We start from the raw sequence: 13,132 nt of genomic DNA, 5'->3' as shown, positions 1-13,132 counted from the left end.
GGGACAGGACGGTGCCCTGGGGGACACCGGCCTCCATGGGACGGGTGGTGGAAAGGGAATCTTGGATTTGGATGCGGAATTTTCGGTGGTGTAGGTAGGATTTTATGAGTTTGGTAAAGGATATGGGATATTGGTTGGTGAGCATTTTCATCAGTAGGCCTTCATGCCAAACCGTATCGAAGGCCTTTGCGACGTCCAGGAAGACAGCACCAGTGTACTGTCCCCTGTTGAAGGCCGCCGTGATGTGCTCGGTAAGGCGAAGGATTTGGAGTTCAGTGGAGTGATTGGGTCGGAAGGCGAACTGCTCGTCTGGAATGACTTGCAGTTCTTGGGAGTGGGTTCTTAGACGGGTTAGGATAATTTTTTCTACCACTTTGCTCATAGCCGGGAGCAGGCTAATGGGCCGGTAGTTGGATGGGATGGTGTGATCTTTGTTGGGTTTTGGGATAAGGATTATGTTTGCTGTTTTCCAGCGGGTAGGGAAGTGTCTTAGTCTGAGTGTCGCGTTTGTTATGTTTAGTAGGGCCATGAGGCCCTTGTGTGGTAGTCGTTTAAGTGTCGTGTTATGTATATTGTCGGGTCCGGGGGCTTTTCTGTTTTTAAGTCTGCGTATTGTCAGTCTTAGTTCGTCAGGTGTTGCGGGGGGGATTATGTCATTGTCTGGCTCTCTGTCGACGCGTCGGGCCGCGCGCTCAGCCACTATCTCGAATTCCTCGTCTTCGTCGGGCAGCTGAGGCAGTCTACACTGCAGTTCCAGGCTATCGGCGAAAGCCTCGGCCTTTTCCTGGTTCGTGTAAACCACCCCCACACTACCGTGGATTGGAGGAATTTTACGGCGAGCGGTCTGTCGCAGGGCCCTCTGCGTTTTCCAGAGGCTGTTGTCTTGTGGATCCAGCGACTCCAGGTGCCTAGCCCAGTTATCCTGGGCCAGTTCATCCAGAGCCGCCTTCACCCGTCTGTTAAGTACGTTTAAGTCATGTCTGTGTCGGGGGAGGCGGGTGCGGGTGGCAAGCCGTTTCGCACGTCGTCTGTCACGTATTAAGTTTTTTATGTCATCGGGGAGGGTGCCCCGGGGGTTTGTCAGTCGGGGGACAATAGTCTCCGTCGTAGTCTGAGTCAGGGCGTTTTTAATGTCAGTCTCAAGGGAGAGGATTGCCGCCTCCAGATCTTGGGTCGCTCGACCTATAAGCTCAACCCCAATGCACCGAGAAAAGCGAGCGCGCCCGGAGGTTACGCTCTGAACCGTTTCGAACACAAATGGGAATCACTCCGAGCTTCAAAAAAAAACGCCTAAAGTCATTCAGAGCGTGCCCTGAACGTTCGGAGCGTCAACTCGAACGGCCCCATGTTCCTACTCTGCGTTCTGGAAATGTGTTCTGTCGTACGATTTACGAAGAGTAGGTATATATGTAAATACTCTGACTGAACCTGAACGTGAACTCACCGTTCACCAGAAAACATGAATTAAACAGACAGTCTATGATGAATTATAAATACTTCTGTAAAGCATATTTACTCCAATTTTGTTTTTATATTATTGATTAATAAAAGCAGTTATTATAATATATCACAACACTAATGAGCAATTGTTCCTAAAAGAATACAAATACGGTGACTACTATGACACTACCTTGATATCATTCATATCATACCTATGATATTATTGAATTTAGAGTTTTTTCTGAAGAGAGCGATATATGTCTCTCGAAACGTCAAGATATCTAAACGACGTGGCAACCAGACTAGAACTAGTTCAACCATTCTTAATTTCTTTTTAATTTCCTTGATTTCCATAAAAAAATTCTTCCAGTGATTGGATGCGAAGTACGCTATGAAATTAAAATTTTTCTTAAAAATATGGATAAGTTTTATGAAAATAAAAATAAATACAAAGAAACCAATTTTATTGAAGTTATCCATGCGTGTTTACCAATGCTTTTTTACGTTACTCCTTTATAGTCATCAGCATCGGAATTTCAAAATTGCTTTAGGTGCTATCAAGGCAATGTTTATTTTTTTATTATCGTAGGTTTGATATATAAATATGAATTGATATGTAATACCTATTTTCTTTTATTTAATACTTTACAGACCAACAAAGGTATATTTATTTAATGCTAAAATAATATACAGGTATGATTCTATATAAGTACAAATAAAGATTTTAGGGACTGACCTAACTTGTAAAAATAGTAGTAGGTACCTATAGGCATTTAATATTATCCGACCACGTTTATAGTTCAAATCCCCATAAATTATATATTTTTATTTATAATTGTTATAAAATCAGTTAAAATAATTTAATAATTTGATATTAACAGACTTTGATACCTACATTATAATAATTATTGCATGAAACGTAATTAATTTTGTTTTATTTTTAAATCCTTCATTTATAATACAAATTTAGGTCAATAAAAATATTAAATTATTTTTAAGGGTTGCCCCAAAACATAAAATCCTTTTTTTTTCTTTCGGAAACTGCTAATCGTCATCGATTTAGAAGAAGGGGATATTTTTGTAAGATTTATTGATAATTTTTAATACTAAAAGCTATTTATGTTTTGAAAACCTGCAAATAAAAAAGTTACGATCAATTTCTCGTCATCAAAGGGATTTCAGATTTTGACGATTTCCTTTTTCATAACTATATAGTTTGCTACCATCAACCAAATTTAAAAAATCGCTTAACTGAAAGAAAATTGTTTCTTAATAGGTACTTTATTAATACAAAAAGTAAACTTGATACTATGTAACTATTATATTAATAAGATTACGAAAAGGTGTCATAGGAACTTGTATATACCATTAATTATATAAGTAGAAACACCCCATAATGTTTCCACTTTATCTGCGTTCGACCCAAGAGGAGTCACACTAGTCACAGGGTTCTAACTTGGGGTTTTGAAATCAGAAAATTAAACTAATTTAATAAAATACCTGTTCACTGTTTGCTTATATAGATAGATATTTAAAATTCCAGCCTGATAACCCGTTTTATGGCGTAGGTACCAGGAGAATGTGTTTTTTTATTAAGTATAAACATATATTGTCGCGCGGCGGTTATAAGAAATTTGAAACGCCTGAAATTAAAAAAAAATCCTAATATATATTTATATATATATAAGTATGTATAAGGTATAAATATAGAGTACTCCATATATGTTTTGAGTTTATTTGATTAAATAGGTGTGGTTTAGACATCGAACGATTGAAATTTGTGGTTTCTGAAATCAATTAATATTTTCACGAGTATTTCCTGTGGCGGCCGTATCGAACGATTTTTCAGGTCGCACATGCGCATTCAATGCCCAGTAATATCCCAGAAAAGTCCGGGTGTCTACCTATATTTCCCATGTCGCGCACCGAAACATATCACATAAATATTCGCCCACTCCATTATGTTTAAATCATCTTCGGTCTCAAAAGACGCGAAAAAAGATAGTGCTGTGTTACCCGAACGCTTTTACCGAAACTTGTGGTCCAATCAGTCACCATTCTGGCTCCGGAGGTCTCCAGTTCACAACAAACTCCCAGGAGTGTCCTTGAAAGAGCAAGCAGTGGAGACAAGGGTGGTAAAACCACCCTATCCGAAATTTACTTTTCTTTTGACACGATTCATACCTTTAAGCCTAAAACCTCTTTCCAGGAGAAGCAATCTGTATCATTCGATAGTTATTGTAAAAAATTCCCTACTCAGAAAAGTTACTTCGAAAATGAAAGGTACAGGGCTTCGCTTGAAACCTTCCACACTTCGAAGTATTACCCCGACAGAAGTGACGACACTGATGAATTTTACAGAAGGTTTAAGTCTCCGTCCGAGAACTTGGCGTCGTGTAATGTTGAGGTTGAAGATTACCCTAAATATCGCAAATATCGTAGCAGTTTTAAAGACCGCACCGATTTTCTTTCCCTGTCACTCTCCCCTCCTGGCTCGAGGAATGACGTCTTATCTGTTAGAGAATTCCCTTCCCTGTAAGTCTTTTTCTAAATGATTTTTTACCTAACCATTAAGTACTTAGATTTTAGTTAATCTCAATTGTCAAATCAGCATAACTGTATACCCATTTAATTTCATATGACAAGTGGAGTTACTGGTGTTTATTTAGGCCTTCCTAAAGTTATCAGTGTATAATAAATAATATTAAGGAAATTATGTAATTAAATTTATTTTTGCATTCCAATACTGACCAAGGTAGGTTATTTTTATCCCGGTTGTATACTACTGAATGAGTTGTGCAACAGAAGGCAAACCGAATTTAGTTTTAGTAGTGCAAAAATAGTAAAATTTTAAATTAAATACACTTTCTTGTGGGGGCGTCTTACATTGTTTTACCATTGGTGCAAAAAGTCAACAAGCAAACTGTTAGAACGGTGATTAAACAATTTTTACTGGAGTATGAGTTCCTTTCACTAAAATTTCGCTTTATTATAAAACAGTGTTTGCCAAAGATTACTCCTAAAAATAAGTTTTTCGTATATTTTTGCCGGGCGAGTTTTTTGAGGTAGGTTGCGATTAACTGCGCGGGCGCAAACCGTCTTTCCCGCGCTTTTTGAAGCAATAATGGCCGACTACGATTTGAAAATTTCCACACAAATTTGTTACCCAAATCAATCATTTGTTTCTGAATCTGAATATGAATTCAACCCGTTTTCATATTTCAACGTGTTCGAACTATCTGTCATTATACATATGTTAGTACCAATATTGTTTTTTTACTTAATAATGACAACAGGCAATACAGAGCGTGAACAAACCCGCAAAGAAATTCTCGCCGAAATAGAAAAAAAGAAAGTTGTACCCCAGGTCCGATTTCCCAGTGGAAACTTCGGAAGGTCTAAATCTCTTACTTGTATAAAGTAGTAAGTTTTGGTCTGCTTTAGTCAGTTTTTCCACATAATATGCAGCACTGCCCTCTGCTTAATAACAAGTAAATAATTATATAAATTTATTTTTTTATAAACCTTATGCAGGATCACTTATACCTACAATAGCTCTACTGAGCATTTTGTTACCTCTAATTGCACTGGCAATTACCCTATTATTAAAATAAAAATCATTATTTTAATTAAAATATTTTCTTTATTTACTTTTAGCTCCCCTTCTAAAGATGTCAGTCTTCTAGACTTAACTGATATCCGAAAAATTCAATATTTAGAAAATAAAGAATCTCAGGAGGACGAGAGAGATTACGATGCTGGTGGTTACATGCCCATTAGTATCGGCGACCTACTTAAGGGCCAGTACAAAGTATGTAGGAAATTGGGCTTTGGACATTTCTCAACAGTATGGCTATGCAAAAACCTTCTAGATGAGTAAATTTTATAATAACTGATTTGTTAACTATTTATTTAATATAATTTTTTAGAGGTCCTGTATATGTAGCTTTGAAAATATGTAAGAGCGCACACATGTTTGCAGCTGTCGCACAGGACGAGATAAAACTTCTTCAAGAGACCAAATCCATAGATCCTACACATTCTGGTTATAAGTATATCGTCCAAATGGTCGATACCTTTAGATTAATAAGCGTTAACGGAATTCACACTGCCATTTCCATGGAAATTATGGGGCCCTCTTTGCTCCATATCCTAATTCAATCAGACTTTAGAGGAATTCATATAGATTGTGTCAAAAGGATTATCCAGCAGGTACAACATTCAACTTATGCTTTTTTCTATAAATTTAATTTATTCTTTCAACATTTTACTTCTCTGGCGAATAGTGTGTATTAACTTCAAATTCTAATATCTAAATACAGTATAGACTCTTTGATCTGAACTGAACTTAATCCGAATATCCACTAATCCGGCCCGACGAATGCCCATTTCGATGGTCAGAACAAAACTCTTCATTTCGAACAAAATTCGGTTTAACATTTATAGAGTCAGACTACATAATAACAAGTAACCGCTTAAAACGTAATTTCCCGGCAGTCTCGGGGAAACCCTCGTCGGAACCTTTCTCGATTAGATCTTTTTAGTTGAAATATTATTGCCGTGCAGACATGTCGCAAAAAAGAAAGTATCACACATTAACCCTTTTGCAAAAAGTGGATATTCTAAATGAATTGTTTTTTTTTTTTGTCTTTTTTATTTTTAATAAATGCATATTTTATGATAATGTTTGGTTTTATTATTGTTTTTTGCCTTCTCGGTAACACATAAAATCTAATTCTTATTATATGTATGTACATAAACATATTTACTATTCAGTAATCCAAAAATATCGATAATTCGACCTTATCTCTTTAAGCCCATGTCTTAATTAGTTCGCATTAGAGTCTATACTGTTCAAACATGTTGACACAGACGGACACTTTAAATGATTTTTAGTTTTAGTTATGGCAAACTGTCTTTCATTTCATTTTTGGCACTTGGTTTCTTCAAGTCTCAAGACATTGTGCTTTGTGACGAGATAAGTTTGTAACTCCTGGTAATGTTGTGATACTGAAACCATTTTATACTATATGTCCATAGAATAATATTTGTTTTGTATAATTTTCAGTAAATGCATTTCTGTCTATTGTATTTTTAAGTATTTCTGTTATATACTTTGTTCTGTGTACTGGACAAACAAATGGTATAAACGAAATAAATTATTCTGTTGGTGGCTTTCCCCTAATAATCTGTAATAATATTTTAGGTGCTAACAGGTTTGACCTACCTCCATGACGTGTGTAAGATCATTCACACTGATATTAAACCTGAAAACATTCTTATTAAAGTAGATCAAAATTACCTCAGAACAATCATAGGAAAGACAGAACGTTTTCAGGAGTTGGGTTTGGAAATGCCTCGCTCTTATGGTAGATATGAGTTAAGCCATTTATGGTTTCCTTTAAATATCTTATTTTAGTTACTTCGGACTGTTGGGTGGACCACGAGAAGGATCTGAGAAACTCGGATGAAGATTTATTAGCAAAGTATGAGGAACAAAGAGGACAGTCTTATCCTTATGACAAATATTTAATAGAATTAACTAATTTCCGTGAACGACATGCCGAGCCTCGTCTTACTTCGCCTATGTGGGTTAATCCAAATATAGAAATCAAGATTGCTGATCTTGGAAACGCTTGCTGGGAGGTGGTAACGAATTTTTATTATTTTAGAAATAGAATTAAGTGATCATTTGTAGGACCACCACTTTTCAAATGAAATCCAAACGAGGCAGTATAGGGCTTTGGAAGTAATTTTAGGTGCAGATTATAGCTTTCCAGCTGATCTTTGGTCTGTGGGTTGTATGGCATTTGAATTGGCGACGGGTGAAATGCTCTTTAGTCCGAAAGGAGACAAGGGCTTTTCTGCGAATCTTGACCATCTGTGTCTCATTTGGGAAACTCTCGGTGGCATTCCCCGGTATATAACTGAGACTGGTACAAACGTTCGCCAATATTTCTCTAATGGTATGTGAAATTTTTTACAGATGAACTAATGTAATTAAAATATTTTTGTTAAGGTATTTTAAAGAACGTCGCTTATGATAGTTTACGTATATGGAAGATAGAGGACGTCTTAGTTGATAAATACAAGTGGAAGCGTGTGGATGCTATCCCCTTTGCAGGGTTTTTGGAAAGTTTAATTGAACCGGATCCTGCGTTACGTTTTACGGCTGCTACAGCTCTTCAAAGCGAATGGTTAACGTCTGACGACTAAACTCCTACCTGAAGGTTAATCTTTACTAAGAGTCTCCAAAGATTGTCATGTATTTGTAAGACTGATGTTATTTATTTACTACTACTATTATCGTTTTCTTGTTATTTATTTAAATATTAATTTGTTCGATTTCTTCTATTAGAGTTTTATATTAAAGGTTGGAAAAGTATTGCAACTTTTGTTTACTTAATTATCATCTCATTTCCACAAATAAAGACATATAGGTACCTAAAACCTGAAACTAATTTTAATTTTTTAAATGATATCTTTCGGTACCATTTCTACTGATGGTATTTCAGATCACAGGGTGGTTTTTTGCAATCTGAAATTTATTTTAAATAGGTCTACTCCTAAACTCATATCATATACCTACAAGAATACCATATGCCTACCTACAAGAATTACGGCAATCAGTGAATCATTAATTGATTTTATATTGCTTTCAGATGAGTTATGTTATAGTGACCACGGGAATATTACAGTAGCTGATATTGCTGATCATGAGTTAATTTTTGTGACTATCAGTGGGGTGGGGATTTCTAATGTTTGTATGAATCCTATTACTTACCGGGATATAAAAAATGTCGATGCAGGCCAGCTTTACGATCATGTACAATCTATACCCTGGAATAATATTTTCGATTTAAATAATATCGATGATAAAGTGAGGTTTTTTAACGAAAATATTACTGTTTTAATGGACTTGCATGCACCTCTAAAAACTCGAATTTTCAACAAAAGCTATAAACCTTGGATTACAGATGATATTAAAGAGTTGATAAAATTTAAAGATAAGGCATTAAATAAATTTAAAAAAACTAGAACTTCACATGACTGGCTAAATTTCAAATATTTAAAAAATTTTACTACTTCTACTATCAGACGTGAAAAAAAAGCTTTTTTATGTTTTTCGGAATCAAGTGCAACTAAGACTTGGAAAAAAATTAATTATTTAAATATTTGTAATAAAAAACCTAATATAGAAATACCACCTGAATTGTCTAATGCGAATTTAATAAATAATTATTTCGTAAGTTCGGCTGCAGCTAACAATAATACAAATAATCTTCACTATTATGACTCTGTTAAATCAGACATATCCTCAAAACTTAAATTCAGAGTTACTACTGAATGTGAAGTATTTAAGTATTTACTTAAGATTAAATCTAAAGCAATTGGTTGTGACGGAATACATATAGATTTCATTATTTTGTGCTGCCCTTTTCTTTTAAAATACATTTGTCACATAATAAATTATTGCTTGGAATTTTCAGTTTATCCCCATGCTTGGAAAATGTCAAATGTTATTCCTCTTCCAAAAAAAAACACACCTAGAGAACTAAAAGATTTAAGACCTATTTCTATTCTTCCTGCTTTATCTAAAATTTTAGAGTACATTGTAAAAGATCAAATTATGAATCATTTAACTATTAATAACATACTGCCTATTGAACAGTCTGGTTTTCGAGAGGGACATAGTTGTTCTACTGCTTTATTAAATGTCACAGACCATATTTTTAGGGCTACAGATTCTGGATTATGTTCAATTTTAGTTTTACTCGACTATTCGAAAGCATTTGACACAATTAGTCATGATATTTTGGAAAATATTTTAATGTTTGCTGGTTTTGATATATCTGCAGTACAATTTATTTCTAACTATTTAATAGGTAGACAACAAAGGGTAGTACTTAAAAACGATATTTCGAATTATATTAATACTAATTGTGGAGTGCCTCAAGGATCCGTATTGGGACCTACGTTGTTCTCATTGTATACATCCTCGTTCCCTAATTTTCTAAAGCACTGTAAAATTCAAATGTATGCAGATGATACTCAACTATTCTATTCGTTTCATCCTAATGATATTCAAAACAGCTGTATTATAATTAATAGTGAACTCGAAACACTTCGTCGAATTTCACTAGAGCACTCTTTGCGTTTAAACCCCACAAAATGTGTTACTATGCTTTTTGCTAGTCGGGTCAAATATGCTCAACTATTACCCGAGGTTAATATAACTGTTGATAATGTTCAGTTAGAAGTTAAAAATGAAGTTAAAGTTTTGGGTCTTACTATTGATAGCGATCTTAGATTCAATAAACATATATCAAACTGTGTAAAAAAATCCATTATTAATTTAAAAATATTATACAAATCCAGACATATCTTAAGTGAAAAACTAAAAATTTTACTTTGCCAGTCTTTGGTTTTATCTGTGTTTAATTACGGTGATACTGTTTATGGTCCATGTTTAGCTCAGGCGACATCTCAACGAATTCAGAAAATTCAAAATTACTGCCTTAGATTTATATATGGTATTAGAAAGAGAAATCGAGTAAGACACAAGCTAATGAATACAAAATGGTTGGATATGAAAAACACTCGTCTACATCACAGTGCTACTCTTTTTATGACTATCATTTTAAATAAATCCCCCCAATATTTGTACAATAAAATCAGATTCCGAACTGACGTTCATAATTTAAACACCAGATTTAAAGGTAATTTAACCCCTCCTTTACATAAAACTGCAACATTTGAAAGATCGTTTAGTTACAATATGCCAAAAATTTACAACGCCCTACCGTTGCCTCTCAAATCGCTGTCTGTCAGTTGTTTCAAAAAAAAATATAAAGCCTTTCTTTTTAATTCCCAATAACTAGTACCTAATTACAATCATATAATTGTTTCGCTTGCATATCTCTTCTGTGTGATATCGTATTACTTTTCTTTTTACTATATATGTGTATGTATGTATTTAATATTTTAAGTGTTTAAAGTGCGACTTAAATGCCGTGGCGCATCTAGCATGGGTTAAGTGGAAGAACAGTGTGTTGTCCACTGGACGACACAGCTGAACTTCGCCCTTTCATATATTTGTATTTTAGTACATGTGTCTGTTTTTTATGCTATATATGAATAAAGATTATTATTATTATTATTATTATTATTATTATTATTATTATTATTATATCGTTATTATAATCATTTTAGTTTGAATGATTTGCAGAACCTCTCTTGGTTTGACTTGATTCAGGAAAATAATACAGATGGAAAGATATTACTTTTTAATCAATTTTTAACTACTGTTTTTGATGAGCATGCTCCTTTGAAATGAGTAAGAGTTACGAAACCTAGGACTTCTTGGTTAGTCCCCAATTTAAAACTAATCATGAAGCAAAGGGATAAAGCTCTTCAAAAATTTAAACGTACTCGTATGGAAATCGATTGGTTGCAATGTAAGGATTTACGTAATTACTGTGTTGCTATGGTTCGACGGGAAAAGAAGGGTTACTTGGAGTTCATTGCTTCTCAAAAAAATTACAAACAAACCTGGAAAGCTCTTGATACCGTTAATATTCGGTCAAGTAAAAATTATATGTTGCCCTCTGTGTTGGCTGACCCTAATATAATTAACAACTATTGGGCTGTGATGATCAAATATAATTTTATAATAATAATAGGATTGATCATGATATTTCTTTTAAATTTTCCTTTACTACTGTTGATGAGGTTCACTCAATTCTCAATAGTATTAAAACTTGTGCATTTGGTATTGATAATATTTCTCCCACCATGTTGAAGTACTGCAGCCCTTTCATTGATCCCTATGTTACTCATATTATTAACTGCTGTATTGAGAGACAATACTTTTCTTATAAGTGGAAACAGGCGATTGGTTTACTTTTACCTAAAAGGAATAACCTTATCTCTCTTTCCGATCTTGGAATAACCAGTATGTTACCGAGTCTTTAAAAAATGTTTGAAAAAATGTTTTATAATCAAGTGTATAATTATTTTATGAGTAACAGACTTTTGCCTCAGTCGCAATGTGGTTTTTGAAGGGGTAGTGGTACTTCGACTGCCCTTGTCAATCACTGATGACTTAATAAAGGCTCATGATATGGGATTGGTTAGCGTTGTAGCTTTATTGGATTTCTCTAAGGCCTTTGATACCATAAATCATAAGCTTTTGTGTTCTAAACTCAAATATTATGCATTTGACAACGATTCAGTTAGACTAATTAAATCTTATTTACATGGAAGATACCAGTTTAGAAATTCTCTCTGGTGTTCCTCAGGGTTCGATTCTGGGTCTCCTGCTTTTCATAATTTATACTGCCAACATATTAGAATCAGTTCATCAATGCAAACTTCAAGCATATGCCGATGATGCTCAACGTTATTTTCATTTTAATATTAATAATTTTCGACGGGCAAATGATGTTATCAACTCTGAGCTACAAACTATAAAATTATTATCGGATGAGCATAATTTAAAATTGAACTGGAATAAGTCGAAAGTTTTGTTTTTTTGTAGTGAAAAAAATTGCGAATTTTAAGACGTAATTCTGAGGTTATGATCGACGGTATTCCAGTTCCCATTACTACCCATCCAAAAAATTTAGGAGTAATTCTTGACTGTAAGTTGCGTTTTGATGAACATGTTAAATTACTACTGCAAAAAGCTTATTCATCTCTTGGGTTGATTTATTGTAGTCGTCACATTCTTAATAAAAAACTTAAAATCATGTTATGCGAGTCACTTGTTCTTTCCCATTTCAGTTATTGTGACTACGTATATTGGTCCTTGTGTTGCACAACAGGAGAAATACAGGATTAAAAAAATATAAAATTCATGTCGTCTTATTAGTAGTCTAAGTAAATATGGCCATAAATCTCATGTTATCGGGGAGATCAAGTGGCTCAACATGGAAAATCGTAGACGTCACCATCTTTTAATTTTTTCCATAAGATTCTTACTATTCCTTCCCATCATCTTTAAAAACTAATTTTATACAGCGTGGTAATGTTCATTCCAGAGATATTAGATTTAAAAACAAGTTCACGATGCCCCATCACAGAACTGCTTTTTTCAGATGTTTTACATACAATGCTATTACATTTCATAACTCTCTTCCTGGCGATTTCAACATCAACAAATGTAAAAATAAAGTTAAACAATATTTATTGAGCAGGCAGCATAGCATACTATGTAAATTGTTAATGATGCGATTCTTGATTTGGTACTTAAGTTTGTTGTGCTATTCATTTCTTTATTATTTTATAAACAATAATATATATAGATACCTTTTATGTCAAGATGTGTGTGTGTTTGTTTTGCAATGTCATTCTACTTTGAATTTCAATACTTTCTCTATTATAATATTGCTTACCTTATGGTTGAGTAGAGTAGCCTTGGCTAGACTTTGTCATAAATTAGGTTAAAATATTTAGTTATATTTGTGTTTGTATTATCGTAATTATCTGTTAAATAAAGCCGATTTATTATTATATATTTAAGAGTGTACATTTATTAAGTCAGAATGAATATCCTTACTATTAAATTTGTCATTGTGATGAGAATCACTGATTGTGACTTTTGTATGTAGAATGGATTCTCAGTGTTTCATTTTAAAAAGATTTTGGTGTTGCCACAGCATGCTAGAAAAATATTAAGTCACAATTGTGG

General features: G+C 34.0%; 1 protein-coding gene across 1 annotated transcript; it reads left to right on the top strand.

Moving 5' to 3' along the window:
- Positions 1 to 4,320: 4,320 nt before the first annotated feature.
- On the top strand, positions 4,321 to 7,812 carry LOC108909115 (SRSF protein kinase 3-like). Its single transcript, XM_018713353.1, has 7 exons — positions 4,321 to 4,863; positions 5,098 to 5,316; positions 5,370 to 5,652; positions 6,647 to 6,809; positions 6,860 to 7,086; positions 7,139 to 7,406; positions 7,460 to 7,812. Exons 1-7 carry the CDS (start codon positions 4,565 to 4,567, stop codon positions 7,654 to 7,656), a joined length of 1,656 nt encoding a protein of 551 aa, XP_018568869.1. The 5' UTR covers positions 4,321 to 4,564; the 3' UTR covers positions 7,657 to 7,812.
- The last annotated feature ends 5,320 nt before the right edge of the window (positions 7,813 to 13,132 follow it).

The sequence above is a fragment of the Anoplophora glabripennis genome, unplaced genomic scaffold, assembly GCF_000390285.2.
Source record: "Anoplophora glabripennis isolate ALB-LARVAE unplaced genomic scaffold, Agla_2.0 scaffold9, whole genome shotgun sequence".
Taxonomy (NCBI): Eukaryota; Metazoa; Arthropoda; class Insecta; order Coleoptera; family Cerambycidae; genus Anoplophora; species Anoplophora glabripennis.
Note: the sequence above shows the minus strand (reverse complement) of the source record. Positions and strands in the feature narration are given on the sequence as shown.

Excerpts from the sequence above, each read along its gene's own strand:
- LOC108909115 (XM_018713353.1), top strand. The coding sequence starts at position 4,565 with ATGGCCGACTACGATTTGAAAATTTCCACACAAATTTGTTACCCAAAT. Across the intron at positions 5,653-6,646 it reads TCAAAAGGATTATCCAGCAG|GTGCTAACAGGTTTGACCTA; the intron begins GTACAACATTCA and ends ATAATATTTTAG. Across the intron at positions 7,087-7,138 it reads TTGGAAACGCTTGCTGGGAG|GACCACCACTTTTCAAATGA; the intron begins GTGGTAACGAAT and ends GATCATTTGTAG.